The following is a 12,972-nucleotide window of genomic DNA, read 5'->3' on the forward strand; positions in this document are numbered from 1 at the left end:
GAAGGAAGGAAGGAAGGAAGGAAGGAAGGAAGGAAGGAAGGAAGGAAGGAAGGAAGGAAGGAAGGAAGGAAGGAACTTTCAGTTGCAATTCAAAATTTGATACAATAAGCAAATAAAAATAATGCAACATAGATAAGACTTACAGATTTCATGCCAGACATCAAGGGGAAGTTTCTGGATAGTCTATGAAAATATAAAAGAATATATTACAAATCTTTTGAGTTTACTTTTTGAAAATCACTTAATTTCTTACGTAGTTAGCTTTTTCTGTTCCAGGGAAGATATTGTAGCCATCTTACCTGAATGCATAAGCTACATGTGTCACAGCATATTTGCATTTGGAGAGCTCTTCTTCAATGCAGTAAGAACATCATGTCAGAGCAGAATCCTTCCCTTGCTTTCCTATTAATATGAACTGAGTTAACTGGCAAAAAAAAATACTATTACAAATTTGTCTTTAATTACAAAAGGAAAATCTAAACAATTTGAACATAGCCGGATTTACCAGTTGAAATGTAGTCAAACTGGTTTGCTTGCCTTCACCTGTGAAAGACCTTGGCTCTCTCCTCACTTCTGGTCTTTCTCAGTCTTGGCATTTTCTCTTTAACCTAGCCCTTATTAATAAGTCTACAGCCAAACAGGCCTATAATGTCTGTAATGATTTTTTTCTAATAGTTCTCTGTTTTTCTATCTATACTGGTTTAATATATTAGCCTATTGATATATATATATACTTAATATATTAACCTCTATTTTAAAGCCTATGTTAAGAAATATGTTAAGTTTAGGCAATAAATCAATAATCTTTAAGAAGCTGAAAATCTGCAGATGTTCAGAAGCAAGAACACAGTTATGTCTCTAAAAATGCACATTTTGAAGGTTTTTTTAATAAGAGTTTTGATATCAGTCATATAAATACCCTAATAAAGCTTTGTTCTTGCTCCAGTACCATCAATAATCCCAGAATGCTTTGAGAATAGTTCTCAGGAGAGCAAATATTTCAAGATCAGTTCTTTTTGAACAGAGATAAGGAAATCTGATTGTGATACTTGCCTCAAGAGACAAAGTATTATAGATTATGTTTGACTTAACCTGTGTATAGTATAAGGTTTTATAAGCCTTTCATCTTAGGAATAAACATTGCATAATCCACTGAGACACTATGAGAGCATAAAAGACAAATTTCTGAAGAAAATCCTGGTCTGGCCTAGGACAAGAGCAAATTTCTGAATCACAGCATTGGAACAATGCTACAATTTCACTCTTTGGATTCCTTGCTTCAAATGCCTTCTCTAATGGGTGTTGAAACACATTAAAACGTAAATGTCTGGCTATACATGGTCAAGTTATACCTGTCTAGTTATTACTAGCTTTTTACACAAAGGATAATCCTTGACTGCTTAAATATACCATAATACTTTGTACATATAACTAATAAAGAATTAATTTATAGCAATTATTACTGTACTAAGTCCCCCCTTACTGAGACTTATTTGTAGTTTTTTCTATATTTTTGAATGATTCATTTCTTTTTCATGCATAGCCTTTATTATTTTTTCAATATATTTACTAATTGAAAATAAATAATTTCTAAATTGAAAGAAGATTAAACATTAATTAGTAAGTGTTAAAACAGTAAGTTATAGTGATAAGAGAACCAAAATTATTTTCTGAGAAACATTCTAAACTAATAAAATCCACCCTGACATAATGGGTATCCATGAGACAGAGACAAATTTTTGGTTACCTTTTATGATGTCTCTCTAATATGGCTTTTACTTGAATTAATCCATGACAGATACTGTTTGATCATCTATTCACTTCATGCTGAACTTTCCCCACTCCATACATCCTGCTCCATCCAGGAGTCTTTCATAATGGCTCTGATTTATTCATCTTGACTTTTTCCAAGTGACACCATTATTTGGGATGCACGTAAACTTATCCATAAAACTTCAGTGAACTGTTTCTTTGTGGCTTAATACCATTAAATAGGTATATATTAAATATCCTTCCCAGTGGTTTCCAAATGGATATTCTTCACATGTTAAAAACATTGGTTGTGTACAGCAGTCTGTCTTCTCCAAAATCTGATTGGTTGGTTGTAAGAACATTGGATTCTGGAGTCACCAGGGATTAAACAACTCCAGAGATCATACCTACCAAAATATATTGTCTCAAGTTTGGGTTATGCAGCTATAGAGAGCATAGGACAGCATTGTTGAAGCTTGCTTCAAATTCCCAAAAGCTGCTGTTTTCCAGATATTTTAAGTCCTAGTCATGATGGGCTTTTTCTGGTATCATATTTGATTCTGAAGTATAAGTAGAATATAACATCTGCCACATGGATTTCTATTTTGAGCACATTTTCCTTATTTTGTATACTTTTGTAGGGTTATTGGAATTAAAATGCATATTTCAGAGGGGTAAAAGAAAAAGGCAGAAATTTCACCTATTAAGACCTCAAATGTGATTTCCTAAACAGTTTGATATTCAGCAGTATCTAAGTATGTTTCAGCTAATATAGAAGTTTCAAAGACCACAGTCTGATGCCAGCTGTCACTCAGTCTCCATTACCACAATTTGTATATAGCTGAAGATTTTGGGGACATATACATTTTTCTCCAAATGAAAACATTTGTAACATGCAATATGTTTGGTTATAACCATTAAATCTGTAGTGGAGATTGCAGTAGTTTTAGAACTCCCATGTTATTTTAACAGCATTTTTGCCATTACCACAATTTGTATATAGCTGAAGATTTTGGGGACATATACATTGTCATTCATATACATTGCATTCTGCAATCATTAATGTGTTATAACAGTAAAAAGGATTTACAACCTGAAAGATTAGTGAAAGATGTTCACACCACCTACTTATGGCATGTAACTGGGTGAAGCTGCCTTTCTTTACTGACTGTACTAGAGCTTGGATTCTCTGTTTTTGGTCCCGTGAATCACAGAAATGCCTGATGACTACTAAGTCAACAGTAAATGGTGTGAATGTTCTCTGAACTCTTCCTGTGGTATCCTTAAAACTCCCAGTAGTAAAAATGCCTTCAGAAATCAAGCAACAGTGTAAAATTTCCAGTACAACCCAAACAAATAAAGTCCTTCTGTCTTTACAGTTAAAACCCAGGCTCTCAACAATGGTTCCACTGTATTCTCTGAAGACAGCAAGAGATTATGAGATACGAATCCGATCAAGACAACGAACTTCTGAAAAATTTGGGGAGTTCAGTGAAATCCTCTATGTATCATTTTCTCAAATAGGCATTGGATGTGATCATTGTACAGAAGGTAAACAAGCAAAGCGTTTTTATGGTTGTGATTCTTGTCTTTTTGGTGGATGGGTTGAAACCACCGTGTTATGTGGTTGAATACATAAATATTCCAGCCTACTACATGAGAATCATTGAGAGAGATTGAGAATGTTCAAGTTCCATATATAAGAGGTAAACTCAGCAAGACTGTTTCACAGATCATCAGAGAGCAAAAATACAAAAAGCTTTAAGATCAGAAGTAACTACTATTGTACATCTCATAGAGTCTAAACCAGAATTAATTCTCATATTTCATCATCTAAAATGAGCACTTCAATTGGGAAGAGAAGAATTGTGATTTCTTGTAATACTATTTGCTAAGTTTTTTTCTAGAATTCTGTGCTTTTCTAATCATCCTGATATACTGTCAAGGGCAGTGAGTATTTTTCTCCTTCTTGCTTATGACTGGTACTCATTTTCAAGTGCTGTTAAAGACAGAAGAAAAATCAGCCATTGAGAATCACATTTTTTCTATTGAAGGAATGAGATAGTGCCTTTTTCAGAAGTCTGAGCTACTAAATTAAGTCTTCAAAATATGAGGTCTTTAGCAAGTAATTTTAATAAGCTTCATCACATTATTTCCCAGATTACTAGTGAAGGTATTTTATAAAACAACCTGTAACTCTTATCTTTCAAAAATCTGGCTAGATTCTCCTTTTAGTTCTTGCTATTATTAATTGACATTTCTAATTTATAGGAACAGTTAATGTTCTGTACATGTGGCATTTTTTTATTAACCTTATCCAAAATTAGGTGGTCACGGTTTTCATATGAATAAAATACTTTAAAATTCTAAGGCCATCCTAAGGCTAGTTTTTTTCAGTCACTGCAACTCAGATTCTCCAAGGTGATCCTAATCCACACACCTCACACAGCAGTAGTGAGCTGATTTGATTGAGAATTTATTTTTCCTTCTTTTGTATGTCACTTTCAGGAACACAGAATTAAACTTTAGATACCTTTCATGTATTAATAATTTAAAGTCTTCTAATGCAATGTTCTTACTTCTTGAAGGAGCTGGACATTTGCTGATCTCGCTGACGTGACAATGAGTTACTCAAATAGAGACCTATTTAACACAGACATATCCATATAGGACTTTATTGATGCCTGAAAGCCTATCTTGTCAAAATCTGAGCTGGGAACACAGGGCTCAAACTTGTACCTGAATTTTTTATTTTGTTATTTCTCTGAAAGGTCATTTTTGATTATATATAGAGTTCTAAAGCTTTCTGTCCAGTGTTCCTTGGCTCAAAAAAATGAGAGTGAAATTTCTCTAGGAAATTTTAAATTATGAAAAAATGAGAAAAATCTAAGACTAAAGCTAGAAAAAAAATTCTCTATATTTGTAATTTGCAATGTAATATTAAGAATAAAGGAATTGCTAGTATTTAAGAGATAAAACATTTCATTTATCAGTATTGTTCTTCATTTCTACTAAATTGCATTTCTCAATTAATTTCTAAATTCTTCATAGCCACCTGCAAGATAAATAAAAGGGGCTTTGTTTTTCAGTTCATTCCGTTGGTTAACTAAACAATTAATGTTCAACCTTTAGAAAGAGAAGTGGTATGTTTTTTGACACCACCATACCCTGGTTTTTGTGAGAGAAAAATAGTTTGCTTGTGATTTTGTGTACTATTAGTAATGTTCTCTCAGCTTGAATGAACAAGTATTAGCATGGTCTGTGGCATTATATGCCCTCAGGACACTGATACCATGTTCCAAGCAGGCAGGATGTTCCTCATGGCTGGTTTTGCTATAGACGTTTATCTTTATTAGAATCTTGTTTAGATTTATGAAATCAGCTAGCTAAACCTTGCTGGTTTAGCAAGGAGTCTCAGTGGACTCGTAAATGCATGAAAATTGCTGAGACCAAAAACTGCCATGGATTAGGAATGATACTTCCCAATTCAGAGTCGTGGCTGAGGCTCTCCCAAACCACACACCCTGCTCACTCAGTCCCTCTTCCCCTTTCTGCTCCAGTGGGAAGGAGTTGAGAACGGATAACACAAAAAGTGAAGATCATGAGTCAAGATACGAGTGGTTAACTAGAAACAGCAATGAGATAAGAAAATAAACAGTAAAAGCAACAATATTACTACAAAAGAGAGGGTGGTTCATACTCTCTGAGTGAGAGATGCTCACTGCAGAGACAAGCAATGTCAGACAATGCCACCACATTTTTCAACCAGAAGCCACACCCTTCTTCTTGGAAGGCAGGGAGTCCCTTTGTCCGCCCCTGACCGTGACATGAGGGGGTGTCCAAGAACCTCCATGTGCTGGCCACAGCTAGGACAAAACCACATTTTTATTTCTGCTGAACATAGAACTTTCACATTTAAGTAACAAAAATTTTCATCAGTTTTTACCACTTTGGAATCCTCAGGTGGTGGAAGACAAGGTTGGAAGTTAAAGATGCAACAGAGATGAAGATTCCTGCTTATATGTTCATGTTTTGTTGTTTCAGAAGTTGAGTTTCCATGGTTCTTAGTTGTTGTCTTTGGAGTGTGTGGGCTGGCTGTAACAGTGATCTCAATCATGCTGTCTAAACAACCAAGGTAGAGACTTTTTATTTGTTGGATTTTATGTACTTCTAGCTTAAAAAAAAAAAAAAAAGAAAAAAAAAAAGATTTTTCAATTGTTTCAAATTTGGGGGACATGGAACCATTTTGAGATTTTTGTCTATTTTTGTAAATTACATATAACTGGGATTAGTATATATGGGGCCTTCAGCATGGGGAATGCCATTATCTTGATCTTCCTCTTTCACTGCAGTACATTTTATTCTGCAGAACCTACATGATTAATTTACTTATGCTTTGAAGGGGGCTAGTTTTTTAGTTCACTCAAATTTTGAACATACTCTTTTTCATTCACATGCTGTTCAAAAGTTTCATACAAACCTATGTCTATGTATTTGATTTTGTTCTTAGACCATTCCACTAAACGCTACTTCTTGAAGCCAAGGGAAAGAGATAGAGTCATAAGGCAACATTTGGTCTCTTGGTGGATAAATTGCAGTTCCTGTAGATAACTAATGAAACTAAGCACAGAATTGCATTGTTTGTAAAAATTATAAAATGGTGTCATATACAAAAATGAAAGAATGAAACATACATAAAAATAACAGGTCTTAAAATTAATTCATCCCCTAACATATGTTTTCAGGGACAGGTTTTGGCAGAATTCAACTTGGATATCCTATCAGTACTGTTGTACACTGTGGAGCAACACCATGGTCAAGACACAGTGCACACATGCGTGTTGTCAGTGGTCTTATGTATACACTTTGAAAATGAACAGAGTCCTTTTGCACATACCAAAAAATGGCGAAATTTCATTTTACATACTGAAATTAAAACAATATGGTGCATTTGGAGCAGATCTCAAAAAAATATTTTTCTCATTAAGCAGTAATTTTTTATTTAGGCAAGCTCTGTGCTTTGACAGAGTTTAATTTCAGGAAGCCATTCCCTACAATAGCATCCCAATCCTAGATTTAAGAGCAAGGCTGATACAATTCATGACAAAAGCTTGATGTGTCAGAATGGAGCAATGTGCATGTAGCACCAGAGGCTAAGGTCAGCACACTGAATAACAGGTGGCTTAGTCTCAGAAAATCCTCAAGTCTGGAGCATATCTCTGATCAGAGTTTATAAATATCTTCCATGCTAATCATGAATGCTGGAAGAAGCTTTTCCCCACTGAGGACCTCACGTGGAAAGTTTTTCTGGACTGCAGTGTGCACCCTTTTCTTCAAACTCAAGCATTTAGTGGTGAAATGGCAATGCGTTCCGCAGAGAAGCAGCCTGCATAGGTTTTCCATAATGCAAAATATCCAGGCTTGGTTTCCTCCTGATTCTGAAAGATACCAATTCATATTTTCCTCAGTTGTGATCTCACAGGCTCTGTAGGACAGATGCCATAGGTTTAGGTCATTAGAGTTGAGAGATGAAAGCTTGAATTATGCTGGGTTAAGAAAGGAGCAGAGCACAGTTCTCCCTCCCAAATGTCTTTTCCAGGCAGTGAGTGGTAAAATTCTTTGTCTGTTTCATTGGAAGCGATGCCCAGTCCTGTTAGAATACCTGATTTGTGGATTCAACTGTAAAGCATGAGTCCTAAGCCTGAGAGCCCAACCAGTTTACACTGCCTCTCCAGAGATTAGGTGGAAAATTACTGGATTTCTGGCCCTCACTAGGCTTTCTGGGCAGAACACTGAGGATCTGCTCAAAACCAGAAACATCTGAGGAATTTGGACATGCCATGGTTAAGCCAAAGGTGCCTAAATTTCTCTCTAGGCACTCTTTAAGGCATCTGTGACCCTCTCTGGACCTCACCAACGTCCCTAAAAAGGCAGCAAAACTAATATCTGGATTTGTATTTACCATTTTCCACACCTTACTTTCTAAAATATGCAATTAACTCAGTATAAAGAGAATTTTGATTTTTCCTTTTGTTATCTGTTTGAAAAAGAAGCAGAGAGGTAGCACAGAGGAGACAGACATGACCAGCTACTGTTGGATTATGATTAAGGGAAAATCATCCTTCTATTAGAATTGGGGGGGGCAGAGGGATTGGTTTAGTTTGGAGGAGCTTTTTTGTCCCCTAAAAAATTAGGAATGCACTTTATGAAGGATTAGAATAGTATGTATTTCCACAACCTGCAAATGCCCAAGCAAGTTACTAGACCTTTCTCCACAAGGGTAAACCCCTGCCTTAGTTATATATTATTTGTTGCACTAATAATTCAAGAAGCAGAACTGTCATAGAGACAGCAAAATACTAGCCTAAATTTTTGCAGATGTTTTTCAGTTTTATTTATTAGCTCTAAACTAATTCACTCTTTCCACCAATTCCCATTTTCTGTTCTCCTATTTAAATTTATTGGGCATATGCAAGGCTACTGTGTCCCTGAAAAAATATTTGGAAAGGTCACCACATACTGAGGTTTGTATCAGGTTGCATTGAAAAATATGTTCAAAGGGAATGTATTTACAGAGCTATAGGAATTTACTCTCTATGCAGCATTGAATTGTCAAAGACCAGACTGCAAAATGGATTCCCACACAAATTTAAGTGATTTCAAAAAGGAAGCTTGCAGAAAACTTTGTTTCTTAATTTGCAATGAGAGAAAATATTCTTTTCCTTAGGAGTATTTGAAATTTCATTTTAAAACATTTAAGTTTTGAAGTAATTCACTATAAATGCAATGTAAGGCTGTCTTCTTTCTAACTTCCTCAAAAAAGACCACTGTCAATTAAAAACCTTTTTTTTTTTTCAGGTTAAAAATGCTTATTTTTCCTCCTGTGCCAGTTCCAAAGATTAAGGGGATTGACCCAGATCTTTTGAAGGTAATATTGAACTCTAAAATCTACAGTGAGAATCTTTGTAGTAGTAGCAGATGACAACTCTTGTCCCAGGCAGAAAAAATTTGTAGAAGATAATTCTAACATTTCAGGAGTTGCCATAGAATTACTTTGCATAGAATAATTTTGAATCCCTTTGCAATTATTACATAACTACAGTCATCTTTACATAAGTCAACATTATAAAAAGGACAAGCATTTCTATTACTTCCTTTATAAAATTCTTTTTTATTTGCTTTGTAGAAAGGAAAGCTAGATGAAGTGAATTCCATCTTAGCCTGCCATGACAACTACAAGACACAGCTGTACAGCGATGACTTGTGGGTTGAGTTTATAGAGTTGGACATAGAAGACCCTGATGAAAAGAACAGAGCCTCAGACACTGACAGGCTCTTGAGTGAAGATCATCTGAAATCTCACAGTTCCTTGGGAGCAAAGGATGATGATTCTGGACGGGCCAGTTGTTGTGAACCAGATATTCCAGAGACAGACTTCAGCGCAAGCGACACATGTGATGCCACCTCTGATAGTGATCAGTTCAAAAAGGCTACTGAAAAAGAAGAAGATCTCTTGTGCCTTGACAGACAAGATAATGAGTCACTTCCAAGCCTTGCCAACACAGACCTGCAACGCCAGCATAGGAATACTCAGTCTGCAAACAGCCACCTGTGGGCACCCTTTGGAGACAGCGTTGATCTACCCCGTCCATCAGTGCATACCCAGATAAGCAACCAGAATTCACTGGCAAGTACTGACTTTTATGCTCAAGTGAGTGATATTACTCCAGCAGGCAGGGTTGTACTTTCACCAGGGCAGAAATCCAAGCTGGGGAGAGCACAGCGTGAAGGCTGCACAGAACAAAACTTCACCATGGACAACACCTATTTCTGTGAGGCAGATGTGAAAAAATGCATTGCTGTGACTTCCCCCGAAGAGAATGAGCCACGTGTTCAGGAACAAGGCTATAATGAAGATGGTTACTTCACCACAGAGAGCCTTACCACTACTGTTGCCAATCTTGGAGCTTCAACAGCAGCACCTCCAAGTTCAGAGATGCCTGTGGCAGACTATACGTCGATCCACATCGTTCAGTCTCCACAAGGCCTTGTGCTTAATGCCACCGCACTGCCGGTGCCAGACAAGGAATTCAATGTGTCTTGTGGCTATGTGAGCACAGACCAGCTGAATAAGATCATGCCATAGCTCTTTTTTTCACTAGGTGTGTGTAGTGTTTGACAGCAAAGAGTCAGCTTTGGGCTTGTATGCTGAAACCAAAATGAAGTCTAAAAGTTTTTTGTGGTTCCTAGAATTTTATCTGAAATGTTGCAGCGTAAAATATGCATCAAAATATTCCTATTGTGTTCTGTAAATATTACCTATGATTTTGTCTTGAGGCTGTTTTGTCTTGTTCTTGTGGGTGTTGATTTTTGTGAAATTAAACATTGAAATTACTGTTTAATGTACAGTAAACTGTGCATTTTGATAAAGCTAAAAATCAGGTGGTTTAAAGTGTAAGAATTTAGAAAAAACTGCTGTTGGCAGAGATCTTTATATCAGTAGTTGGGAACTGATCATATAGGTGAAAACACAAAAGTAGCTTGACTAAATAACACATCTATTTTGATTTATATAAATTGGTAAAATATATTTTAATACTTTGGTCATAAAACCATAAATGTTTTCTATTACAACAAATATTGTAGTTCTATTATGGTGACCCATTTAAGTAATGTAATTGCTGCATTCCTAAAAAGGAGTTTTCTGTTTTTTAAAATTTTGTTCACAGCTAAAAGAAAAAATAGGTTTTTACAGAGCCATTTTATACCTTCAGAGAAACCTATATAAAGATTTTGGAATATTGTAGGAACTTAAAAGTAACTGATTCTATTACTTTCTTATGGTAACTATTATAGAAATATACATGCAATTTAAAGTTCTATGTAAAATTTTAAAATATGCAGCATACTTGAGCAAATTATTCTGTTCCTCATCAGATTCTAATGATAATACACTTTTTATAAACAAAATCTTGTTGACCACAGTATTAAAGACTGTGCAACTAAATTTTCACTGAATATTTTTGAGAACACGTGAATAAGCTCTGATAACTTAGCAGCGTAGTATTTCATATTTGACCAACTTCTGAAGCCCTTCCAGAGCCAAAGGTATCATTATTACATTTATTAGTCTGTGCCACATAAAGTCTGTATTTAAAAAAAAAAAAATTAAGGACTTCAGAAGTTAGCCAACAGTTAATTTTTAAATATATAACAGGATTAAAATACTTCAGTGGAACAAGGGGATCAAGTGCAGTATTGTTCAAACGTGGTTTTCGTTTTTGCAGCCTAACAGCATCTCCTCTGACTGTGTTAGGCGGACTTTCAGAAGGAAAGGAGGGAAAACTGAAACTCAGTGGGGAAGCTCTCTTTGTTCTTGCATATGTTAAGAACCTGACAGAGCTTTGCAATTAACTCTTATTGTTTCAGGAGTTACCTTCCTAGGCCATGGTTTCATCACAGCAGGGTTCTTCTTAGAAGGCAAATAGGAACATTAATTTCTTTACTCTGACCTGAGCAGAAGTGTATGATGTGCAGCAAATTCAGGTCTTACTTATGATGTCTCAAACTGAACTCACTGATGCTCTTTTTGTGACCAAGTGCTACACAACTGGGCCCAACTATGGGAGGGATTTTTAAGTTTAGCACGTACTTTATGGTAAATGTGCATTAGGTATTCTGCTAATTTGCTGCTATAATTTTCTAACAGCTGCATTATTTAGTTTCATATAAAAGTTCATAGATGATAGACACTAATGCAAGTAATGCCTATGTGTGTGTTTGAAAGAAGTTTCTTACTCTGTTTCTATTGCCAAAAATAGTTAAATACCTCAGTCAAACTCAGAATGTCATTTTGGTACTTTACTGGTCACACAAGCCATGATATGCCGGTCAGAAGATGTGTCTTTCAATTTCTATTTAACTTTCTCTATGTTAGTGTTTTGTTTGTTTTTCTCAAAGTTTAATAAATGTATTGTCTTTGATCTGTCTGGACACAATGTGGTTATTTGCAGATAATTATTTTTAAATGGAAAATACAGATTTTATTAGGAGAAATAAAATATTTCTCATAGAATAAAGCATAAAGCCACTTTCCTCAGTATAGAACAATGCCTTATGTGATCAATGTTTTCACTGATGGATGTGCATGGAGACATAGGACATATTGCACCCAGAGCTGGCCAAGATGTGTTGCCAGTTTAGCTGACCCATTTACATGCTGCTGGAACATACTGTGATTGTCAGGCTAGTCCCCTGCCTGTACTGGTGCATGGGTTTATTCTTCCTCAGCAGCAGGACCCTGCCAGTTTGCCTTTGTGGAACTTCATGAGGTTCCTCTCCACACAACTCTCCAGCCAGTCAAGGTCTCACACAGCCTCCTGGAGAATCAACAACTCCTTCCAGTCCTGTGCCATCCTCAAACTTGTCCCTTCATCCCATGTCCCTTCATCCAGGTCACGGATCAATAAGCTGAACAAGATGGAGCCAGTACTGAGCCCTGGGGAGCACAGCTGACTACAGGCCTCCAATTGCACTCTGCACTGCTGATCACAACCCTCTGAGCTCTGCCAGTCAATTCTCAACCCACCTCATTGTCCACCCATCAACCCATACTTCCTGAGCTTCCTGTGAGGAAGTTAGGGGAGATAGTGTTAAAAAGCCTTCCAGAAATCCAGGTGGACAACATCCACTGCTCTCCCCTCATTTACCCAGCCAAACATTACATATTAGAAGGCTTTTTTATTCCCTATGCTGCATGCTTTGGTCTACAAGCACTCCAGGGAGGTAACCAGGCATGCAGGTCTCCCAGGAGGGGTTCAGGCGAATTACCACAGCCACACACCCCCTCCTTGAGGTGATTGACCTGTTGGTTATTACCTTTGAAGGTAGTTAGGGAACATTTGTTACTGCTCTGGTTGACCTGGTCTATTTCCTAATTGGATGGAATGGTGTGAGCATTGCCATTTTGGATCCCACTCCCAAAGTCCTTCACTTTAATGCCTGTCTCAAACACATTGGCCAGCTTGCATGTGAAATGCCTGCTCATATTCCCTTTCTTAAAATGACACTTTGTTCATAGATTACCTGGCACAGTTTAATCTGTTCTAGTATCTCTATTCAGAAACCATGTTGGTTCTCAAAAGCAAGGACTGAAGTTGCTCTGCTGCCTGTCTGTGGGTGTCAGCAAGAAGCCACCTTGGAAAAGTTTGGATTTGAGCC

The 12,972-nt window shown here is 36.6% G+C and overlaps 1 protein-coding gene across 4 annotated transcripts in view; it reads left to right on the top strand.

Annotated features, from left to right (window-relative positions):
- Window positions 1-11,741, top strand: part of GHR (growth hormone receptor) — a 149,696-nt gene extending 137,955 nt beyond the window's left edge. For 2 of the 4 annotated variants that reach the window (XM_039709917.1, XM_039709919.1), the window contains exons 7-10: window positions 3,132-3,303; window positions 5,797-5,887; window positions 8,611-8,680; window positions 8,939-11,741. In XM_039709917.1, the coding sequence (XP_039565851.1) occupies window positions 3,132-3,303; window positions 5,797-5,887; window positions 8,611-8,680; window positions 8,939-9,898 (1,293 nt within the window). In that variant the 3' untranslated portion in view covers window positions 9,899-11,741. The remainder of the gene's footprint in view (window positions 1-3,131; window positions 3,304-5,796; window positions 5,888-8,610; window positions 8,681-8,938) is intronic. The other 2 variants (XM_039709916.1, XM_039709920.1) reach the window with 1 other exon arrangement.
- The last annotated feature ends 1,231 nt before the right edge of the window (window positions 11,742-12,972 follow it).

Source organism: Passer montanus, unplaced genomic scaffold, assembly GCF_014805655.1.
Source record: "Passer montanus isolate IOZ18808 unplaced genomic scaffold, ASM1480565v1 scaffold22, whole genome shotgun sequence".
In the NCBI taxonomy this organism is placed as follows: domain Eukaryota; kingdom Metazoa; phylum Chordata; class Aves; order Passeriformes; family Passeridae; genus Passer; species Passer montanus.